At 34.1% G+C, this 20,575-nt stretch overlaps 1 protein-coding gene across 7 annotated transcripts in view; it reads right to left on the reverse strand.

The window, feature by feature from the left end:
* EML5 (EMAP like 5) overlaps positions 1 to 20,575 on the reverse strand; it is a 102,234-nt gene that overhangs the window by 21,555 nt on the left and 60,104 nt on the right. For 3 of the 7 annotated variants that reach the window (XM_072930326.1, XM_072930327.1, XM_030274822.4), the window contains exons 22-31: positions 19,882 to 20,034; positions 18,931 to 19,062; positions 17,570 to 17,658; positions 16,679 to 16,855; positions 15,631 to 15,832; positions 13,821 to 13,947; positions 5,222 to 5,300; positions 4,061 to 4,190; positions 3,273 to 3,371; positions 1,446 to 1,466 (exon numbers count right to left, since the gene is read on the reverse strand). In XM_072930326.1, coding sequence (XP_072786427.1) covers positions 1,446 to 1,466; positions 3,273 to 3,371; positions 4,061 to 4,190; positions 5,222 to 5,300; positions 13,821 to 13,947; positions 15,631 to 15,832; positions 16,679 to 16,855; positions 17,570 to 17,658; positions 18,931 to 19,062; positions 19,882 to 20,034 — 1,209 coding nt within the window. Of the gene's footprint in view, positions 1 to 1,445; positions 1,467 to 3,256; positions 3,372 to 4,060; positions 4,191 to 5,221; positions 5,301 to 10,892; positions 12,296 to 13,820; positions 13,948 to 15,630; positions 15,833 to 16,678; positions 16,856 to 17,569; positions 17,659 to 18,930; positions 19,063 to 19,881; positions 20,035 to 20,575 lie in introns of those variants that run through there. The other 4 variants (XM_072930328.1, XM_030274823.4, XM_072930330.1 and 1 more) reach the window with 4 other exon arrangements.

A 20,575-nucleotide genomic window follows, 5' to 3' on the forward strand; every position in this document is an offset into this window, starting at 1 on the left:
CTGCAAGGCAGAGAACATGGACTCTTAGGTCCTTCTATGTGATGGAGTCCTTCTGGAAGTCTCTGTCCTGACACTGAATCCTGCCTGTGTACTCAACACTTCTACAAGAGAGAAGGTGTCATCTCCTTCTGGAAGCAGTTAGGTAAAGCTACCATGGCCTGTCAGGACAGAAAAATTCTTTAGTAAGGTGGACAAAATCTACACCCAGTCATTAGGAAACTTTAATTGCCATTCCAGCCTAGTACAAACATTACTGCTATAAGAACACCTGTATCAGTGTAAACAACTGAAAACTGGAACTAGAAAAGTAGAAGTTGTTGGTAAGGATGGCAAATAGCCATCAATAAATTTTAAGTAAAACTATTCAACTTTCTAATGAAAGCAGGCAGCAGCCTGGATTCCAGATAATGATTCCAGAAAGAAGAAAAAAGTTAAGAGTGCTCATTTCAGGCAGTGACAACAGAATTTAGTAATATACACAAGCTCAAACTGAAATTGCAGTAGGAAGAAGGTACATGAGACAGGGAGAGTGTCCAGCCACCATAAACAGGACTATAGATGTTTTTTTCATATAAATATCCATATCATCATTGTTTTTTTAAAATACAGGCTAGAAGTGTGGGAAAAGGTACCTATATTCTTCCTCCCATCCTTAAAGCAAGCACCATTTGCTATATTTAAGAGAAGTCAACACACATTAAAGATGTCAATGTACATTTCTTCTTACAGAACAAGCTTTAGATCCACATGAAGATTATTACACATGACCACATTTATGCATCTCTGAAGATTCTTCACAAGACAATTATGGCTGCTCAACAATGAACTCATTCGCACATGATGGTGATGAGTTTTTGCAATTACAGTTGAAAAAAAAAACATATTAATAAAAAATATCTCAGTCAAGACTGTCAAAATGTCAAAGACCCAAAATGATAGAGTAAAAATTAAACTAACATCATAAAAAGCATTTTGGATCAGTGGTAATAACTGCATGACAATTGTACATAAATGTGAAAGGTGATTTGTTTTTTCACTCAGTCACCTAGGCCTCCTCAGTAGAATTTAGTTTAGAAATGCACGTTTCAAATTGCACCCAATTGAAGGTCTAAACCAAATGTTGTCAGCCCCAACATGTCTACAAAACTGGCAAGCATACCCAAGAATGCTACAGTAGCAGTATGTATTAGAACTTACTAAGCAGCAAAAAGGGAAAGTTCTTCAATGAGAGTAGCTTTTAAGTGTGTTCTAACATTTTTAATTTCTCTGTATTTACAGTATGCTGAGCTGTTTTGAGTTATATTCAGTGCTGACAGTAATATGACTGATACAAGGGGTTTAATAAACTAAAAATTAATTCACATCACTTACGGCTCTATAAAGCTGTAGATGGCTACTAGATAGACTAACTACACCTGAAGATGTTAAAGTTTTGTTTCCCTTACCTGACATATCTGCTGAGTCTCCTGTAATGGAAAAGCAGCAGAAAAATAATTAGATCAGAAATAAAATAAGTCCTAAAGAAAATATATGCCACATTCAGTGTAATTTCTTAACAAACACCATGATGTCATCTTTGTGCATTGCAGCAGCACCAATACTGCTATTAAAGATGAGTAATTACTGATAAAAGGAGGTCACATCAGAAATAAATCATAGAATGAATATATTGAATGAATGAATATATTTTGATTTCCATTTTGAGCTAGTTTTGCTGTATGTTAGGTTGCTCTCAGCCAAAGTAATTGAAAAACATATTTTTTTATGTCATTGATATTTTAACAAAAGAAGTGGGACAAAATGCTAAGGAGTAGCATGTGAGTACCTGAAGATTCAATAAATCTTTTTAAATTATGACGGTGACACTATTTGTGCCAAACATATCAGTAGGAAAAGTAGCAGCAGTTCTTTATGGAGTATATACACCCCTCAACATTACTTCAAAATCAGAAAATGAGTGTTATTTTAGAATAGTTAACTTCCAGCTTATTTTTAATTCTCTGCTTTATAGTAAATGTAATTTTTAAGCGTCACTTGCTTCTGATTAGTATGTCTTAATCCACATTACAAAACAGTTAATTATTGTCCTACTGCTAGTTGATGTATAAATGATTATGAAGATAAAAAAATAATTAAGTCCTGTGTTTTGTCTTGGGTAAGATGAACACTGTAGAAGAAAATTTTAACATTTCTCCACTACAGAAAGACAAACAGGGCCAGATGAAGAATTATGATGAAAAAGCAAATTCTTAAAGGCAATAAAAGGTTTGTGATTCCTGCAAATGTTCAAACCATAGACAAATATCTGCTGACGATTTTTTCCATTTAAATAATATCCACTAAAATTTTGTTTTAAATTATGCAAGAGACTCACCAAGAAAGGAAGCTATTTTAGCTAAGATGTTACTATTGTCAATGAGTCAATTTTAATGAGACATGCACCTAAAACTCCAAAAGACACAGGAAAGCAGGTAATAAACTCTGCAGAAATGATTTCATTTATATGAAACTTCTAAAACAAACATAAAGGAAATAAAAAGCTATTTTGGCTGAAATCAAATGAGGGAGTTTTTTGTATTCTATGCCCTGAAGAAAATAACGTGGGTTTGAATCTGCAGAGAACCAAGAGAAGATATGAAAACTACAACCAGATTGTAGGGCTACAAAAATCACTATTCTATAAAATCTAGAAACAGCAATTTCTACCAGCTATGCCAATGCAAAATGTGGGGTTTTTTTTTCTTTTTTTTTTTAACCTGGTTAGTTCATAGATCTTAATGAAATATATATATTTTTCCCTCTAAATCTCAGTTTATCCATCGAGAACACCATTAGGGTTTTGGTTCTGCCTGGAATATTTCAACCACCAAGTAGGTATTATAAATCTACCTGATGAGGTAAAACCTAGGTAAGATTGACAAGTATTTTAAGAAATGAAGGTTAGCTCTATTCAGCTTCTTTGGAGGGGCAGTGACTCTTTGGAAAGTTTAACACAAGTTCAATAACCAGACTAATTTAATGGGGCTTAAGATTTCTGAAAAAATAGTTTTCATAATACTCCAAACAAAAGATAGGTTTAATCTTTCATGCCTCAATATTTTTGTCAACTTTATTAAATTACACTCAAAGGAACCTATAAAGAGGACAGGTAACTGAGTAACACTCATACAAACGGAGATAGCATAATCAAATATTTTATGATTTATCATGAATTTACAAGGTCCTGATTGCATGCTGTTATGTTAGTTCTTTTTACAAAAATACAAACATACCTACTTGGCCAGTTGCCACTATGTTGGTAAACTTGGGGTGCTGATTCACAGTGAGGCACAAAATATCATCATTGTGTTCCTGGTAAAATGACTGAGAGCCTAAAGATAAGAAAAAAATTGCAAACCTTAGTTCAATTTTAATTAAAACATTTATACACACATAGATATGTCTAATGTTTGAAAATATTATAGTATTTGCGAGAAAACAGCATTATGGTCATGTTGCATTTTGAAGTGTAAAACTAGAAAAAGAGAAACTCCAAATTTTTTATCTGAACTTCAACACACAGCACTCAGTAACTCCAGACAATTCCCTCACGTTTTCCACATGAAGTTGCTTAACTATCTCAGAAACAAATGACATTGTGTACTTTTTTAGAGGTCCAAGTTATCTAAACTAACTGGGTTATTGAGAAGGAATTATATGTGATACAGATGACTGAAAAGTAAACCAAATAAAAATATTAACTTGTTCTTAGAAAAAAATTAAATTACTATTACCCCGTTTTTCATCTCTTTTCATTTCTGTGATCATTTCAACATGCAAATTACAGAAAGCTAATACCAAAAAAAACAAATCTTCACTTCCTTTAAAGTTCAGCCCCAGAAAAATTTCAGTACATTTGTTTACCTATGCAGCTATTATGAATATTCTCTACAGATTAAAATTTTAGAAAAAAAAAATTTTTTCACATACATTTACAATAATTAAATCATATTAATTACTTTATAAGCCATAACTCCGTGTGTGTGAAAAAACATTTTCCCTTCAGTGGGCTTTCTCCTACCTGTTGCCACATTATACAAGATCCCAATAGATGCAGTGTGATAAATGACATCAGCACCATCATTCAAATAGTGCACATTGTTTCTGCAGTCCTTGCCTCGATACCCAAATACCAGCTCCAAAATTAGGTCCTAGAAAAGATAGATTTCACATCAACAGAAACACCAAACCTTAAAGCAGTTATGAATTTTACATTCTTCTGTATGATTTAATTTTTTTTATTGCGTCCTTATCTAGTAAATGACATGTCAAGCCAACAGAAACTGAGCTCATGCCTCCCCTGTCAGCTTACATGGCTGCTCATTCTTGTCACACACAGCTGTGTCACCCTTTCACACCTCTCAGGGGGATGCTGCAGAATGTGCATATAATACACACAGACATATATATATACACACTGAAAGAGATACTCATACACATGCACATACATAAATAAAATGCAGTGCAGAATAAAGTTATTTTAATGCAGAAGACACTAAGAAAGAAAGACTGACAAACACTGGTCCACAATTTAATTCCAGCCAGCAATTAGAAACTTAAAATACAGCCTAAAACTTCTAGAGCACTGACGTCAAAAAGCTGTTTATTATGTTACATCTATATTTTGCAGAATCAACAATATTTGGGTTGGTGAAGAACTGCATTTTCCAAGGTTAGATGAAATTTTCTCTTCACATTAATCAAAAATTGGTATATTTATTTGCAGTTACCATGTAATGAAAAAAACAGGTGCCAAAGCTAAATTCAACATGAATAGAATTTTAAAAAAAATAATTTTAAAACTCCTATCAGTGATGAATTTAAACTGAAGTTTTAAATTCTAAGAAGATTTGAATAAAAAACACTTAGTTTTATTAGCAACAATACACCCTTTAACAATCCAGTTATCTAAACAAGACATCCTGCATTCTACATCCAGTTCTAAGGTTTCATGATTACTAAGAAGTGAGTTATACTCCATTTCATTTGCAAGAAAAATAAATATAGTATTTTTTTATTTACAAGAAAAAATTCTCTCCCACTTATTCTGCTATTTACCCACTATTCACTATTTCCACTTCTGATATATTTAGAATAAAACAATTATTTAATGCGTTCACAGGTGTGTCAGTTTCTGGCAAAACAAAATTCTAAAAGAAGAGAAGAGGTACATTTTTCTTACCTCTATGGGTCTCTTTTTTTTCCCCACATTATTTGTCTGCAGTTTCTCCGGCTGTGGCAATGCCCTACTAACTGGTGGTCTGAAACAAAGAACTGTGAATAAGAGAAGGCTGTCCGTCACCCATTCCATACTAACAGTAACCTTCCAACCTGCTAATGCATGGGGAAACCTTAGAGCCCTGTCCTACTCAACTCATATTCATACTCATCTTCAAAATAAATACCTTTGGCAAAGGAGAAAGACAAAACCTAAAAATCCTTTATTTAACATGCTAAGTTCTCTGATTCTTCAACAATCCATAGGGTTAATGCAAAAGCTTGTTTTAAAATGGCTAATAACTTTTTTAATATTCTTAGCTTTTTCAGGCTATGTTTTTAAGGCACTTTGATCTTATCTGTAACAATTTTGCTGAAGAGATCAATCTAATAATGCCTGTTCCCACATGCCTTCAGCAGACCCCTAACTTTTCCTATTTTTGTAATAGTTTGTAAAGAGCTTCAGATGCACCTGCCCATTGACTCCTACATCAACTGAAATGAGATATTGATCCAAGCTTATGCGGAAGAAAACCAAGACCATGCAAATGCAGGAGTAACAGCCACAACTTCTGTTCCACTGTTCTGAATAGCCCAGGTTTAATTAAGATTAGATATATTTAACAAATACCTATAACATCTCTCACATTACATTCAACTGTAGCTATACAAAGAAACACAAAAACAAATAAGCTTTATTTATTAAATATATGCAACTATTCCTAGTAATCTGCAGGAGCATTGATTATTGATTCTATAAATAGGCATTTGTGGCTGTGGTAACACTCCTTTAAGCTCCATCTTTAAGAGGAATAATTCATTTTAAAATAAATTCTATGTATAAATTCAGTGATGTATAAATCCAGATGATTTAATCTACTAGGCAGTGTAATACACTAATATCAATCACGAAGCAACAGGTTGCTTTCATATTCCTTTTTAGTATGAAGTACTTCTAATTTCATCTCTGCTCTTGAATGATGACTTTGATTCAAAATAATTAGTCTTTTCTCAGAATGATAGAATATTATGTGTTTGTACACTCTGTAGTTTGAAGGACAGGTGAAAAGCATTTTTTCAGTTATTCAATTAAAATACCATTTTCTTAGATTTCCTTCTTCATTGTCCCTGCTTAGTTTTAGTACAAAACAGATCACTCCAGAATGCATTGAAAGACTGTATCTTTTTAATTTCTCATTTGTCATGGACAATTCTGCAACAGTTTCATTACTATTCCTCTATAAAACACAGCATAAAAATCCCTTCTTCCCCATGTCAGCCTCATATTTGACACAGAGCACTCAAACCTCATCTCTTTCCTCCTCTCCTACCCTGGCCCTAATTCACTTAATGTCCCTGAAACAGAGAGGGAAAAATGAGTTGGAGGGGGAAAAATGGAGAAAAATTAAATCTAGCAGAAGAACATATTTGAAGTTTGATGAAAGCAGTAAAAGCAGTAAAAACTGAAAGGACATGATTCTTACAGAGGTTTACTTTACTTGAACTGAATATTTATCTGCTGCTTGGTTCTAGAATGTGACATTTTTATAACATTTGCTGTCTGTAAACAATCTCACATTTTACAACTGCTTGAGATGATCACCTATATTTACAGGCTCTAAGGATACAAATACAGGTTGATACCATCCTTAAGTAATCATGAGAGTACATTTACATTTGTACATGACCACACAACAGAATAAAGTGGATGTATATTGGTCAGAGAAACTTGACAACTTTTACTCAGCTGCATTATCTCACAGGTCACCTAAACAATTTCTCTAAGTATCTCTCCAGGAAAGGCTAATTCTATATTGATCCAGAGCAGTGGAACTGGAATGCAAACTACAAGCACATATGGATTCTTGTCCCAATTAAGTTTCAAGATAACAACTTGGAGGATTTAAAAACAGGAATGCTGAAGGATATGAGAATACATTTTCCAAGTCCTTTTTTAAAGGTGTGAGAGCTGAAAATATTTTTAATTTGCTATGTAATGTGCAGCAAAGTGATTAATGGCATATACAACGCACAGTGGTCATATATACCTGTATGCATAACTTACTGCATGCTCAAAAACTGTGTGGGAAAGATGGGAAAGAGAGCATGAATAACATGTTGGGGTGAATTCCCGCATGGATAGGGTCAGTTTTAGCATGGGGAAGGAGAGCTCTATCTAGAGCCATCTATCATATGGGAAATAAATATCTCAATATTGGCACTTCATTTTTAAAATTAAAATATATTTGGTATATGTATTTTCTTGTTATGAAAACCATATTTCTTGTTATGAAAACCATAAAAATCAAGTACAAGCATTTTGAAGTAGTTTCTGAAACAAAAAAATACCTTGTTCACAGTTTTTGACATAGCTTAAATATTACTATTCATTTTTGTATTATTACTCAGTATCTAAAGTTACTAACAGAAAAAGAAATGATTTTCTGTTATATAGCATATGTAAATTACCACCAATTATTTTAGTTCTGTGGTAATTTATATAAGTGCGATTTACAATATTTATTTCTATTTTAAAAATACGAGCAATATTTTGGGCACAATTTGATAGAGCAAATTACAGTAGTTGGTACAAAAGTCCCTTCCTGTGTGGGGCACCAATGTTGCACTTCAAAGTTGCACTTGGAGGAACTTGTAGAGAACTTAGCAATTGATTTTGCACTATTCTTCAGACTGAAGTGACTTGCACTGCCCTCCCCAAAAGGTGTTGACAAGCATGAAGTACAGAATGAATTCTAAAAGTAAGGAGGACTTCTCTCAATTTACTATTGGAAAGTTCTTCAAAGTAATTTGTGAAAATTCACAGAGGTCTGGTTTCCATTAGAAGATAATGAAGGCTGGTAGTTTCTAAATACTGCTTCTTGACAAAAACTTCTTATAATTATTTCCATGTGTCCTCTGAGCAGTAAGTGGAAATTTATACACACTAATGCAGATACAGGGAATCTGATGCTTAAAAAAATTCAGTAACATATACACCTTGGCATGTCAGGTGAGACTGTAAAATCATCACATGTAGAAGAGCCATCCATTAGGGGGCTGGAAAAAGTGCTAATCTTTGTACTTCAATAAATATTACTGAAGAATACTACTTGTGAAACATTGGAAAGTATAATAGTACATGGAGCTGGAGTTCATACTGGTAGGTAAACAGTATCTAGCTTATTGTATTAAACAGAACCACAATGCATATATATAAATTCAGATTTTTCATATAGCAATATTCTAAAGAGTGATAGGTGCATGGTATGGCACCCAACATGACAGATGGCTTTTTAAGGAAAATGGGAGATGGCAGTAAAAGATGGGCTAGGTAGGAAAATAAAAGCATTACCTGGAACCTCTTTTCAGCAGCAGATGGGAAAGAGAAAAGGATTACTTATACAAATTTGGCTAAAAGTTAGGTGCCAGTGAATTATTCATATAGATAATTATTGCTGACTTCCTGGTTTATACTTCTTTTTATAAGGGGATTATTCACTTTATAGACTACATAAATCTGTATAGAATTTGTATACAGTAAATTGTATAGAAAATTTCCATTCACTTAAATGGGAATTATAAACATGTGTTGGCATGAGAATATAATTCTTTCGAATATAAAATTCTCTCTACTGTAAGAGAGAAAATAAGCAGAAACAGGACCAAAACCTCTGAACTATACCAAGTGTTTAGTCAGCAAACACAACACCTGAAATAAGCTGATGGATGGAACAGTCAACTTGCTATTAAAGACAGATGTTCAAGTTCAGTCACAAAAATACATTAATTTATACTAAAATAAAATTATCCCAACTAACCAGAATGTGTGGAGTACTGAGCACTATGTGCTATTTTTTCATTACTACTAAATTCAGTTTATGTTGATTGAAGATACTTTGCACTGGATAGGTTTCCTCAGTCATGTATGTTGGAATATTCCTATAATTCGGCTAGCCAAAAACCTTCATTAATAATTAAAGCATGTGGGCATGTACAGATTATTTCCTAATATTTGTAATATGCATGGCCACTTTACATTAGTTTGATTAGCTGGTACACTTCCACTGGTTTGATAAGTTTTTTTAAGAACCACTAAGAAACTTCACTAGGTGAACACTAGTTAATTTTTTTCACTTAGAAGTTAAGCAAAATAATATAGGGAATAATTTAGGAAAAAAATCCTAAAAATTAAGAACACAATGTTAACAACTCACCAATTTAATGACTGACTTTTTCCCATACTGAAAACAGTGGATTTTACTGAATGTCTTCTAATTAATTTTAACTTTATTTTGCAGTGCAAGACTGATGCGCTATTTATTCCTATAGGAAACAACTAAACTTTTCACACAATAAAATCCAAATGTAGCTTGAACAGGTTGTGCAGTCAATAGCATGCAATTCTTCAAGGAGCACAAAATTCAAATACTTCCAGATATTTTTCACAGTAAAGCAAGGCCTTCTTGGATTCTGTTGATAAAACCAATCTACGCAGATTAAAAGCCAAATGCAAATCTTCCAACTCTCATCACTGGGCCATTCAATTGTGTCTCTAGACATTTCTTTTTTAGTTCCAAAATGAATAGGTTTTTTTCTTTGTATTCAAAATTGAGATTATTTGGTAAACCTTGATACTTTGGTAACTGGCTTTTTCACTTCTTCAAAGACCTGGGTTTTAGCTCACCTCTGAGAGGAAAAAATCATTACCTCAAACTGGTAAAGGGACACCATTCTTTTCCATTATATTGTTCCAGCCTACAGCTTGTAATATAAGCAACTAATAATAACTAAATTTATGATTGGAAAGAATGAAATCTGAAATTTCAGGGTTTCCAGTCCTAAGGTTAATGCCCTGCACTAATGTATATTCCAATGAGCAAAGAGCTTGGCTTCAAAAAGCCTTGTTTTCTAAAACAGGGTGGGGGTTTTTTTAAGTTAATGTTTAATACTGTAATCTAATTTATCCTGCAAATATGGTAAACAGAGAGAAGAAGCTGCTAGTGCAAAGTCCCTTGCTATAGTTTTTCATTTTGACTCCTGACTTCTCCCCTCTCCCAAATCACACAAGTTGACAATATGAAAGGAGAAGATAAAGATGATTTTTTTACAAAAAAAGCTCTGGAATTTGTATTTTTTACATTCATATCACAAGTCACAAGACTGGCAAACTGAAAAATGTAATTGCATTCTGTTCATTTCTCCAAAACATATATGGAAGATGTCCATATAAAATCTCAGAATTTCTAATTCAGTGGCAATTAGAAGGTGATAGCTGTGAGCTTTGGATTAAAAATGCTTCATTTCAACAGTTTCCTTCCTCTCTCACTGCCTTGGAAGCATAATTTAGATTTATTTACTGTCTGTATTGAATAAAAAAAAAAACTTCTTCACTTTTCAATCTGTAGTATTTACTAGTTAGCAAATATTTTTTAGGCTGCTTCCTGTTTTGAAGACATAAAGGATCTAAAATAGGTTATCTATTTCTGCATCTATCTATATGTCCCTATACACATAAAAATACTCAAGGAAAATAAACTGACTAAATAAATAAATAAAATTGGAAGCAGTTTTGCTACAACACCTGGTTGCGAATTATATCCAGGAGTGTTTGCAGAATGAAGAAGAAAAAAATTTTTTTTAAAATATATAAGCCATTGGGATCTATTCATGCAAGAGATCTCAGCACATGGAGTAAGTAATGGTTTTATCTGTTTGCAAATTTTTAAACATTATGGTGAAAATTTTTAACTGAAACTCCTGGTTGTTTAATTTTGAGATCTCTTGGTACAGCCATTTGTCTGTAAGGTACATTAATCACAGCACTGCCCCTTTCACAGTCACAAATAGCCAACTTCAGGGACCATAAGAACAGAGTAAGACTGGAGCATTATTCTCCGGAGGCATCTCCCAGCCTTCAGTGCAGTGCAGTTCAGGGAGTAGCAGAGTCAAAAGTGTTTTCAAAATCAACCATTCTAGACTTTTTTTCTGGGTAATTTACCTAGCACAAAAACATACTAGGAAAGAACTCTTAGTAAAGGATAGAAACAATTTTCAAATGTATTTTGTGCTGCTGAGTATCTATAGTGCTATTACACAACCAAAGTAGACGCACAGTACACATCTTTTCACATAAAAAATATTATCTATAAACATTATTATTCAGAAATTATAAATAATAATTCAAATTACCAAGCTAAGTGCTGCCTCACAGCAGTGCGATTTTGTGTTTCCAGTAGAAGTTAAAATAAGGATTGCAATTTCCGTGATATATCATGGTAATTTCACTGCTAGAGAATACTATGTCATTAGCAGAGCTGGCATTTAACACTGCAAGCAAACCTTAGACCAATTGAATCTGAATGAAATCTTGAGTTCAGTCACAGAGACAGCTCAGTCTGCAAGGCTGAAGGGTGCCTAAGGGCTTGCTGTGCTGCAAATCTAACAGCATGTTTGTGCAAACAGAGCAGGTGCAGAAGTTGCTAACCTGACGCAGGCACCTGCACCGGGACTGACGCAGGAGCACGAGCTGGACCCAGCAGCTCAGATCCTCAAGCAGCACAAGTGCATTGGCAAAGCGCTGCAGCCCAGGCAGTCCTGCTCCCTCCAGCCCTGAAGCTTTATCAGCTCCAGCACGATGCTGCTCACAGACCACCCCAGGCACCTGTGCAATGTGCTCGCTGCACCCGGTTCCATGCTGCACCTCTGTGTGCTGCAGACATCCACAAGCACCTGGGCAAACTCTGGCTCAGACAGTGAAGTCAAGCTGCCCCTTAGCCACTCCAAGTATTGAGGAAAGGAGTATGAGCTGTGATCACCTCCTCCTAAATACTCTAGTGTTCACTCACTGCCACTCAGAGTGAGAACTTTATGTTTTATCCCTTAACCCTTTTCTACTTATTAACATGCTACTATTTAATAGCAAAGAGGTAAAGCCCTCATTTCTGTTGGAAATTGTAACTACTTTCCCAAGCAGCTGAAATTGTTAAAATGCATTTAATCCTGGACTTCATGTACATGAACTTACCTTACTACCCCCTGCCTTCATAGGAAGCAAAAATAAAGAGTAATAAAAATAAAATAAAAATTAGTATCTATGACAGTAGACTAAAACATTTACCAGTCTTATGCAATATTAACATCAGAACAGAAGTCAAAATATATACAGTAATCATAGTCTGGTTTTATTCTTCATAAAAAAATGTCTTACAAGTTTTAGGGCCCCAAACTTTTTAACAATGAAGGTAATGGGATTCTTTCATGATCTTTTTTTTTCATTCTGAATCAAAATTTTATTACCTTACTACAAAATTAATTCTCTTAGTAATTTATCTGAAACTGAAAAATACAATTCACTGAGCTTCCAGAAAGAGCTTTTGGAAAAAAAAAAAAACCCAAGGTTTACAGTTTCATTAAAAAGGAAAAAAAATCTTTAATCAAAGCTTTCATGCCATGCAAATTATTTCTTTTTCATTTCCACATCAAATACATCTAATTAAAAAAGAGAAAGACTATTTCTTATAAGTGCAAGACAGTGAACCACAGCTTTATACACAGGCATCCCACTCTCTCCTACAGCAACACAACTTAAAAACAAAAGATGATATGAAACTCCCACAAAAGTCACACTGCATTTCTCAACAAGTGTATCCAGCTTCAGTGTGGAAAGAGGCAGGAACATTGCCACAGAACTCCTCACATTCCTGCAAAACTTTCTACTCTCCCATTTCCCCATATCCTTACACACTATTACACCCTGTTGTTTTCCTCACTTCCCTCTCTTTAGTATCAGCGTTCCCCAATTGCCATATTAGAAATCCCTCCTTCCTTTTTCCTCACATATACTGTCCACATCAACTTGGTGGACAACAAACAACTTTCAGGGTCCCAAGCTTGGCTGCAGATTCTACAAGAGATAATGTTCTAGAAGTTATAAATTGGTTTTGTTATTTTGCATTTACTTTATTTTCTGGGTTTATTGTGGTCTGCTCCCCATCCTATTCTCTTCTAAAGCACACAATAGGGAACCGAGATACAAAATTAACACTGTGAAGCAAACAACTCCATTTTCCAAGATTCATTAACAAAAACTGCAGAACCATTGTGGACAGAGTTTTTCAAAGAAAGGTAGAAGTTGTGTGGAGACTACAGCAATGCAAGGAGCAATTAGAGCTAATTCATCAGTGCAATTTGTTGGCAGAAACAAAAAACAGAGCACTGTCCTTCATTAAAACAATCCTACAGGCTCATGCCTATGATGCCATCACTAACTACCAGTCAGTATTTCAGTTTCCAAAAGAAAAACCATATTATTAAACACCAGCAAACAATCATCTTGAGGAACTCCCCAAACATAAAAATATGCATACATAATTTGTAGTCTTTTGTCCTCTCTGAAAATAGATACAGCCTAGTCCTTTGGGCTACCTTTCTTTTTTCTTCAAATATGTATCTAGATTTGTTTTATACATATCCTTTTAAGTTAAGAATTAAATAATCCAATATAATTTTGTTCTACTATTCTTTTCAGGTTGATTTTTTGGCTAGAATTGTAATCTAATAATTACCTTTCATCTAATGTTGGCTCCTTTTGTTGCAGATGAGGCTTAATTCCAAACATTGGTCTAATGTTTGTTGATAAGGCTTTGATGGTGTAATTAATTTCATTTTCCCTTGTCACATCACTGTCATAACCTAATAAAACCAGAGGGAAGAGTAACAAACCAAAATAAGGTACAAGAACAACAATTTAATCTTAATTTATGCAGATTTCAACAATGTACTAGATTAAAAAAACAATTATAACATGGATTATTAGTAACATAAAAACACAATAGAAAGAAAGTGGCTGGGAATCATGAACATTGTTAATAAAAGACATTAAAAGAAAAAGAATTCCCTACAATATCTTTGCAGGAAAAAAATTATTAAATGGTCAAGGGACTTTAAAAGCTACCCCATTTCTGCTTGGTTGGCCTTAACTACAATCACTAACAAAGAACCTCACTACCTGACACCTGCTCTTAAGGCCTGTAAGATTCAGTGACTGGTTGCTCTCAGTTCCAGGATCCATCCATTACCATGGATCTATAGGTTTGCACAAGGTTCCTACACAATGCTTAGGGCCAACAAGGCACATCAAGATGATGTTTACTATAGTAAAATAAACATGTTGCAAAAGCTAAGTTGTGACAGGGTTGTTTACTTACTCTCTATTATTTTGGTTTTTTTCAAAGATACAGACTACTAATATCAATAATGTGATGGTGAATACTTCTTAACTCTAACTGAAATTAATAGAATCTGACCTAGAGAAACCTTTGTGGCTAAAGATGTCAATGTCTTTCTTGTAAATCTTCACACACCTCACTCTCTTTTAGAGTACTTTTGAACACACAGCTTAAGAGGGTTCTGTGTAAAGCAGTAGAGCCTAGGGAAGATTATACAGCTAAGATGTTCAGCCTCTAGCAGAGGCTGAACAGAAACTCCAAAGATTGCAATTTTTAACTAAGAAAGTTAAAGGCTGACAAGTCCTCCTATAGGCAATTAAATTACTTTGTGTATTCTTCAGTACTTTTAAGACAGTGATGGAAAATTCTTTTCCAATGAATGTTTAATATATCTTTAATATTCAATATTTAATGTATTTCTTTGGTCATTTAGCATGTTTTAGTGACAGCTGAAGTTAATTTATTACACAGAGCTATTTAATGAGAAGCAGTGATAGTTTAAAAATTCTTGAACACTGAGGAATTGACAAGGAGGAAAAACCGCACTTGGGAGAAGAGAAAAAAAGTCTGGAGGCTCACAAACCCTTGGAAGTGTAACATGAAAAAGAAAACATAAGTATGGAGAAATCAGCAGAAGTTAATGCTACAAAATAGAATTAATACTTTATAACTACTGATATTGTGACCTTGAAATTGATACATAAACATCAGCCTACTTCAGGCTTCTATGTTTCCATGTTATGGAAGCAGATGCTATAACATCAAGATAACTGCGGTCTCACATTACACAGATTTCAATATAATTTCTTAATAATTAGTGACAAAATTCCAACTGTGATGATTCTATTTTAGACATAGATTTTGGGTAGCTATGTATAATTGATACTTAATATTTTTCATTTAGAAGATATCAAGAGTCTCTTTATGTACTCTGACTCAAAGCAGTAACTCAAACACTTCATTATCATTTTTTTCACAGCAGTTTTTTAGTCCTTTCCCCAAAATCAAATTTTATTTAACATTTTTGAAGAGTATTTGTTACTTAAGATAGAAACAATCCATACATTACTTCTAAATTTTCAGTTTTCCATTAATAAAGTCTTCTTGAAATAGCATAATTCAGCTAGTTGTATAAATTATTACTGACCTCCATCTTCTTCAGAATCTAGATCAGACTCTTCACTGTCACACTGCCTGCTATCCCGATGTCCTTCCATCTCATAAGTCCACAGCATTAAGGAGGTGTCTGCTCCTCCCACAGTGACCAACAAGCTGTCATCGTAGGTCCAACGGACATTCGTCACATGGGTGCTGTGAGCAACATACCTCTTAAATTTTCCAAACTTTCCCTAAGGGGAAAGAGAAGGCAAAGATCAAATTTACCCAGTCTGCTAGACAAAACTGAAATATGTTGCCAGCACAATGACATCATCTTAGCTTCTTTACAGTTCATGCTCCAGCTATTTTGTATTTCATATGATTGTAACATGATTTGCCAAGTGCTCCTCCTACAGCAATTTCATGAAATGTTAACCTTATCTTCATATCAACCATGAAAGAGTTAGTTCATAAACAGATACCAGCAATAAACACTGGATCATTTTTTCAAAGAAAGACAATAATCTGAGTTGGAATAAAATTCCCATAGAACATTTTGAGTCAGTACTTGTGCACTGTTACCATCCTTAGCATGGCCAACATTTCAAAATTGAAGACATGTTTACCACCAAACATACAGGAAAACTAGAGGTACTTGAAGAGCAGTAAAAATACAATGTGCCTCTGGAATGGCTTTTCTACGATGTGTGATTAAATACTATTAAAGTTCTTCGTCTTGGGAAAAAAAATAGTAATATTGGACAGAATGAAGGTCCTTAAAATCATTAATACAATGTAGGTGAAAAAGACATGTTCATTGTCTTCCAAAGCATTCTCATTCTTAAAGTTTTTCCTATTAATTTGCCAGTCAGCAGCAGGACACTGCATCAGATGGCTCTACAGTCTGCCCTGGAATGATCATCTTATTCATTGGAAGTTTAATGCACTGCAAACTGCAATGTAATAGTGAATGGTTTCTTTGATCAAAATGAGAAAAATATAAAAACATTCTTTTCTTCTGAGTGATGAATTTTCACAGTTTTGAAAAGGCAGATTTATAAACAAATACTTTCCATAAATGGCTGAAACTTACTTACTTTAGCAGGGTATCGAAACAGTTTCACAAATCCAAAATCATCTCCTGTGGCTAATACTTTACTATCACTTGTGAGGCATGAAGCAGTTACATCTGTGACTTCACCAATTATTGGCCAGATCCCTTCACAGCAAGAGCCCAAAACACTTGTCCATGATGCCCAGCCAATCTTTTCTACCTACAAAACAGCCCATTTGAGACAAAGAATACTTCTTAGGCATTTTTCTTCCATATTCAATTTCGAGAAAAAAATCCTTGCACTGAAAGATACATCACATCTAAAAGACAGTATTTTAATACATAAATCACTTATTTTTTTACCATTCAAAATTTCATTTGAGAGCTGTAATTTTACCTCTATGAAATTTAAATTCCAAAACTTAAACAAGTATTTTGAAAATTTTTACCTTAGCTGTCCTTTCAGGCTAAAGAAAACAAATTATGTTTTCCAACACAGTCTTTCAATACCATGGAAAATTTCATTTGGAAATAACCCATTTTTGCTCTCTGCTCTATGACAATGCTTTAGATTTGAGAAAACAAAACAATTACAATATACTACTCTTGCCTATACGTATTATGTAAACTGTATTACATTGTTACATAAAGACAAACATGAAGTTTTCCACAGCAAGGTTAAGTAATCTGCAATAGGTTTTTAAAGGTGTTTAGGTACCAGAAGAGACACAGAGAAGACTAGTGAGATTTTCATTACTAAATCAGCCAAATGCCTGTTTCCCACTAGAGAGAAAAATGTGAAATCCCCTACATACTTTATTATTTTTAAAGTTCAAAATTACAGGTTTATACATCATTCCCTCTTATGTAGCATAGATGGCAGCACCATAACTCTAATTTGCAAGCAAGTTAAGAAGGCAGTACAGTTCCTCACCTCCAAACTTGGAATGGTTTGTTTTTTCCCCCGAGGAGCTTCAAAAAACAACTGCTCTTTAGCACCAGTGTTGACTTGCAAAAGTTTTCCTATAAAACACATGACATAGATATTGTATGTTAACATAGAAGATTTCATTTTACAGAAACAAAAAAGAAAGGTTAGTTTGACTTTTTTGCTGCTAACAGCATTGCATCCATTTTTTTTTTTTCTATTGGAAAAAACTGCATACATATATAATGGATCTGGAAGTATGGTCTTCTAAAGAGATATAAGTCCTTTGACCCCTTAAATTCACAACCCTTTCTCCTTTCTTTGAAAACTGTACTAATGCATCACTTTTCTCTCCTTATTATGGCTGTCCATCAGATGGTAGACACAATGTACTGGGTAATGTACTGGTAACTCAAAGCTTGTTTATGATTACTGGCTGTTGATGCATGTGCTTTTGGGATGGAGAAGCACAGATGCTGCCTGGCCACCAGCTGATCCCAAGCAGGTGACTTCTTTACACCTTTATATGGCTTCATTTCTGAGGGAAATTCTCACCAGTGTTTCTGTCCTCTTCCTTTTCAAAATCCTCAAAGAAGCTAACTTACAACACTCTTTCAAAATAAATCAAACTGTTTCAGAAGTTATGTAGAGGAATAAGAACATGAACAAACATATTGCACAATTGCAAAGCCTTGCTTTTTAATGACACAGGACTAAATTTACTATTTTAATCACTTATTAATACCCTGGAACACAGGAAATCCAGTCTTTCTGTTATGTGTGACAACAAGGATTCCTGAGTTACAGATTTGTAACTGACTTACATTATACAGTATATTATTAAAGGAGTAGAAACATAGAATCACAGAATGTTTGGGGTTGGAAGAGACCATCTAGTTCCAACCTCCTGCCACTAGATCAGGTTGATCAGTCTCATCCAGTCTGGCCTTGACCACCTTCAGGGATGGGGCATCCACAACTTCTCTGAGCAGCCTCACCATACTTACAGTAAAAAATTTCTTCCTAATATCTAATCTAAACATACCCTCCTTCAGCTGAAGGCCCTTCTCCCTTGTTCTATCACTAACTGCCCTTGTGAAGTCAAATGATAAAACAGGAAAGATTTTTTAAAAACCCAAACAAACCAATCTATAGAGACAAACCATTTTACTTCAAATTGCACAACTTCTAAATACGTATGTGGCAGTAAAAATCATGAGTTTAATATTTATTCAGATGCTGTGAGCATACTCATAAGCTGAAGAATCAAATCTGTCAGTGATACCACAAATCCATACTATACATGTACTTTATTAGTCTGTAATGTAATCAGTCTTCCAGTATATTTTACAATGAATGCTGCTTACCTCTTATGTCCCAGTCCATGTGTGTGATATAGCTGGAGGCTCCCTTGCAAATTCCTACTCTTTTACTGCTCATTACGTTGTAAATATCTACAAAGTTGTCACAGGATGCCACAGCTAAGTACTTTCCAGCCCCTGAAACACATTAGTACAAACACAAAATATTTTCAAAAAATTTTAGTGCTCTGCATATTAAACACAAGTGAATTCTGGAATTTACCCATATGCAACTTTGAAGTTTTTGACATCAGCTTGCTAATTTATATATATTCTCTGACAAACTTATTTTCATATCACATAATCAGCATGAAACATAAAACTAGTATCATTGCATTTTCAAACAATAAAAACCATTTGCTGAAATTTTAAGCATTTATGGTATTCAGAGAATGATAAGGTTTAGGGAATCAGAAAGTAATGTTGTATGGGAATTGGTATCAGTAATTTGCATAAAATTCTCCAACAGATGAGTGTTTTAACTAAAGTAGGCTATGAACTTTGAGTTACTAAAATATGAGCTATAATGTCGGAAAAAAACCCTAGCCTCGCTGAGAGTGCTAAGAGGGGAAAAATAAGGAAAAAAAAGTTGCCAGAAGTTTCTGACACATCAGTTTCAAGTATTCTTATTAGATAAGAGTAACATCAGTGATGTGCCAAACTTATGCAGCTTATCAAGTGTAACCCTATGGAGCTGCTGGATATTCACGATTTCAAACTGGCTGCTGTATTCAGGAGATTACTATAGGCAAACCTATTTCCAATAATCTCATCCTTAAGCAAGCAACACAGGACGTCACACCATGGTCTTTCAAAATTTTAGTATTAGTTTTACTGACCTATTTATTACATCTAAAAGTACTAAAAATCTTCACTACTTTTATCTCTTAAATGTGATAAGTCTTACTTGAACAACCTTGGTATTAAAATTTTCATTTAAAAAAAGAAATCACTCACCAGGAGAAAATCTGATTTCTGAAATAACATCTTTCCTGTGCTGGAAAGAGACCAAATCCTCCAGGGTATCTGCATTAACTATCAAAAAACTTCCATCATTGAGGCCAACAGCTAATGCTTTTCCATCAGGAGAAAAGCAGCAACATCTGCCTCCTGTGAGAAATAAAGAAATTGCATTCAGATACATTTACAGTGCATTATCATCCTTCTTTCAGATCTACTTTTCCATTAGTACAGGAAAGCTATTCTTATTCTATAAATCTTCCAAGGAAGTTTTCCAGATGATGCCAAAATAATTTCCAAGTTGTGACAGCATACAAACAGGTACACAGGCCCAGAATCTTAGGATTTGCATATTAATTTATATCTGTTCTACATTAGCAATACAGATTAATCACTATTGTCTGTATATTTCTAACTTGATCTCCCTCTTTTATCTGGTGCTGCCTGTTTGTTATAATTTGCTCTGATAAGGAGAACAGAGCTGGAAAAGATCCTCTGGATTCACAGAATTCAGTCATTTGCTATCACAAACAATAACACACTAAGTCATAGAATCCCTCCAATAAACATGCCAGTGTTGTTTGAAAAACAGTTTCATTTCCAATTTAAATTTATGTATGGTCAGCTTATATAGATTTGTTTTCATGCCTGAATTTTCTGTTAACACACATATTTTCCCCTACTATTTGTT

The sequence above is a fragment of the Taeniopygia guttata genome, chromosome 5, assembly GCF_048771995.1.
Source record: "Taeniopygia guttata chromosome 5, bTaeGut7.mat, whole genome shotgun sequence".
NCBI lineage: Eukaryota > Metazoa > Chordata > Aves > Passeriformes > Estrildidae > Taeniopygia > Taeniopygia guttata.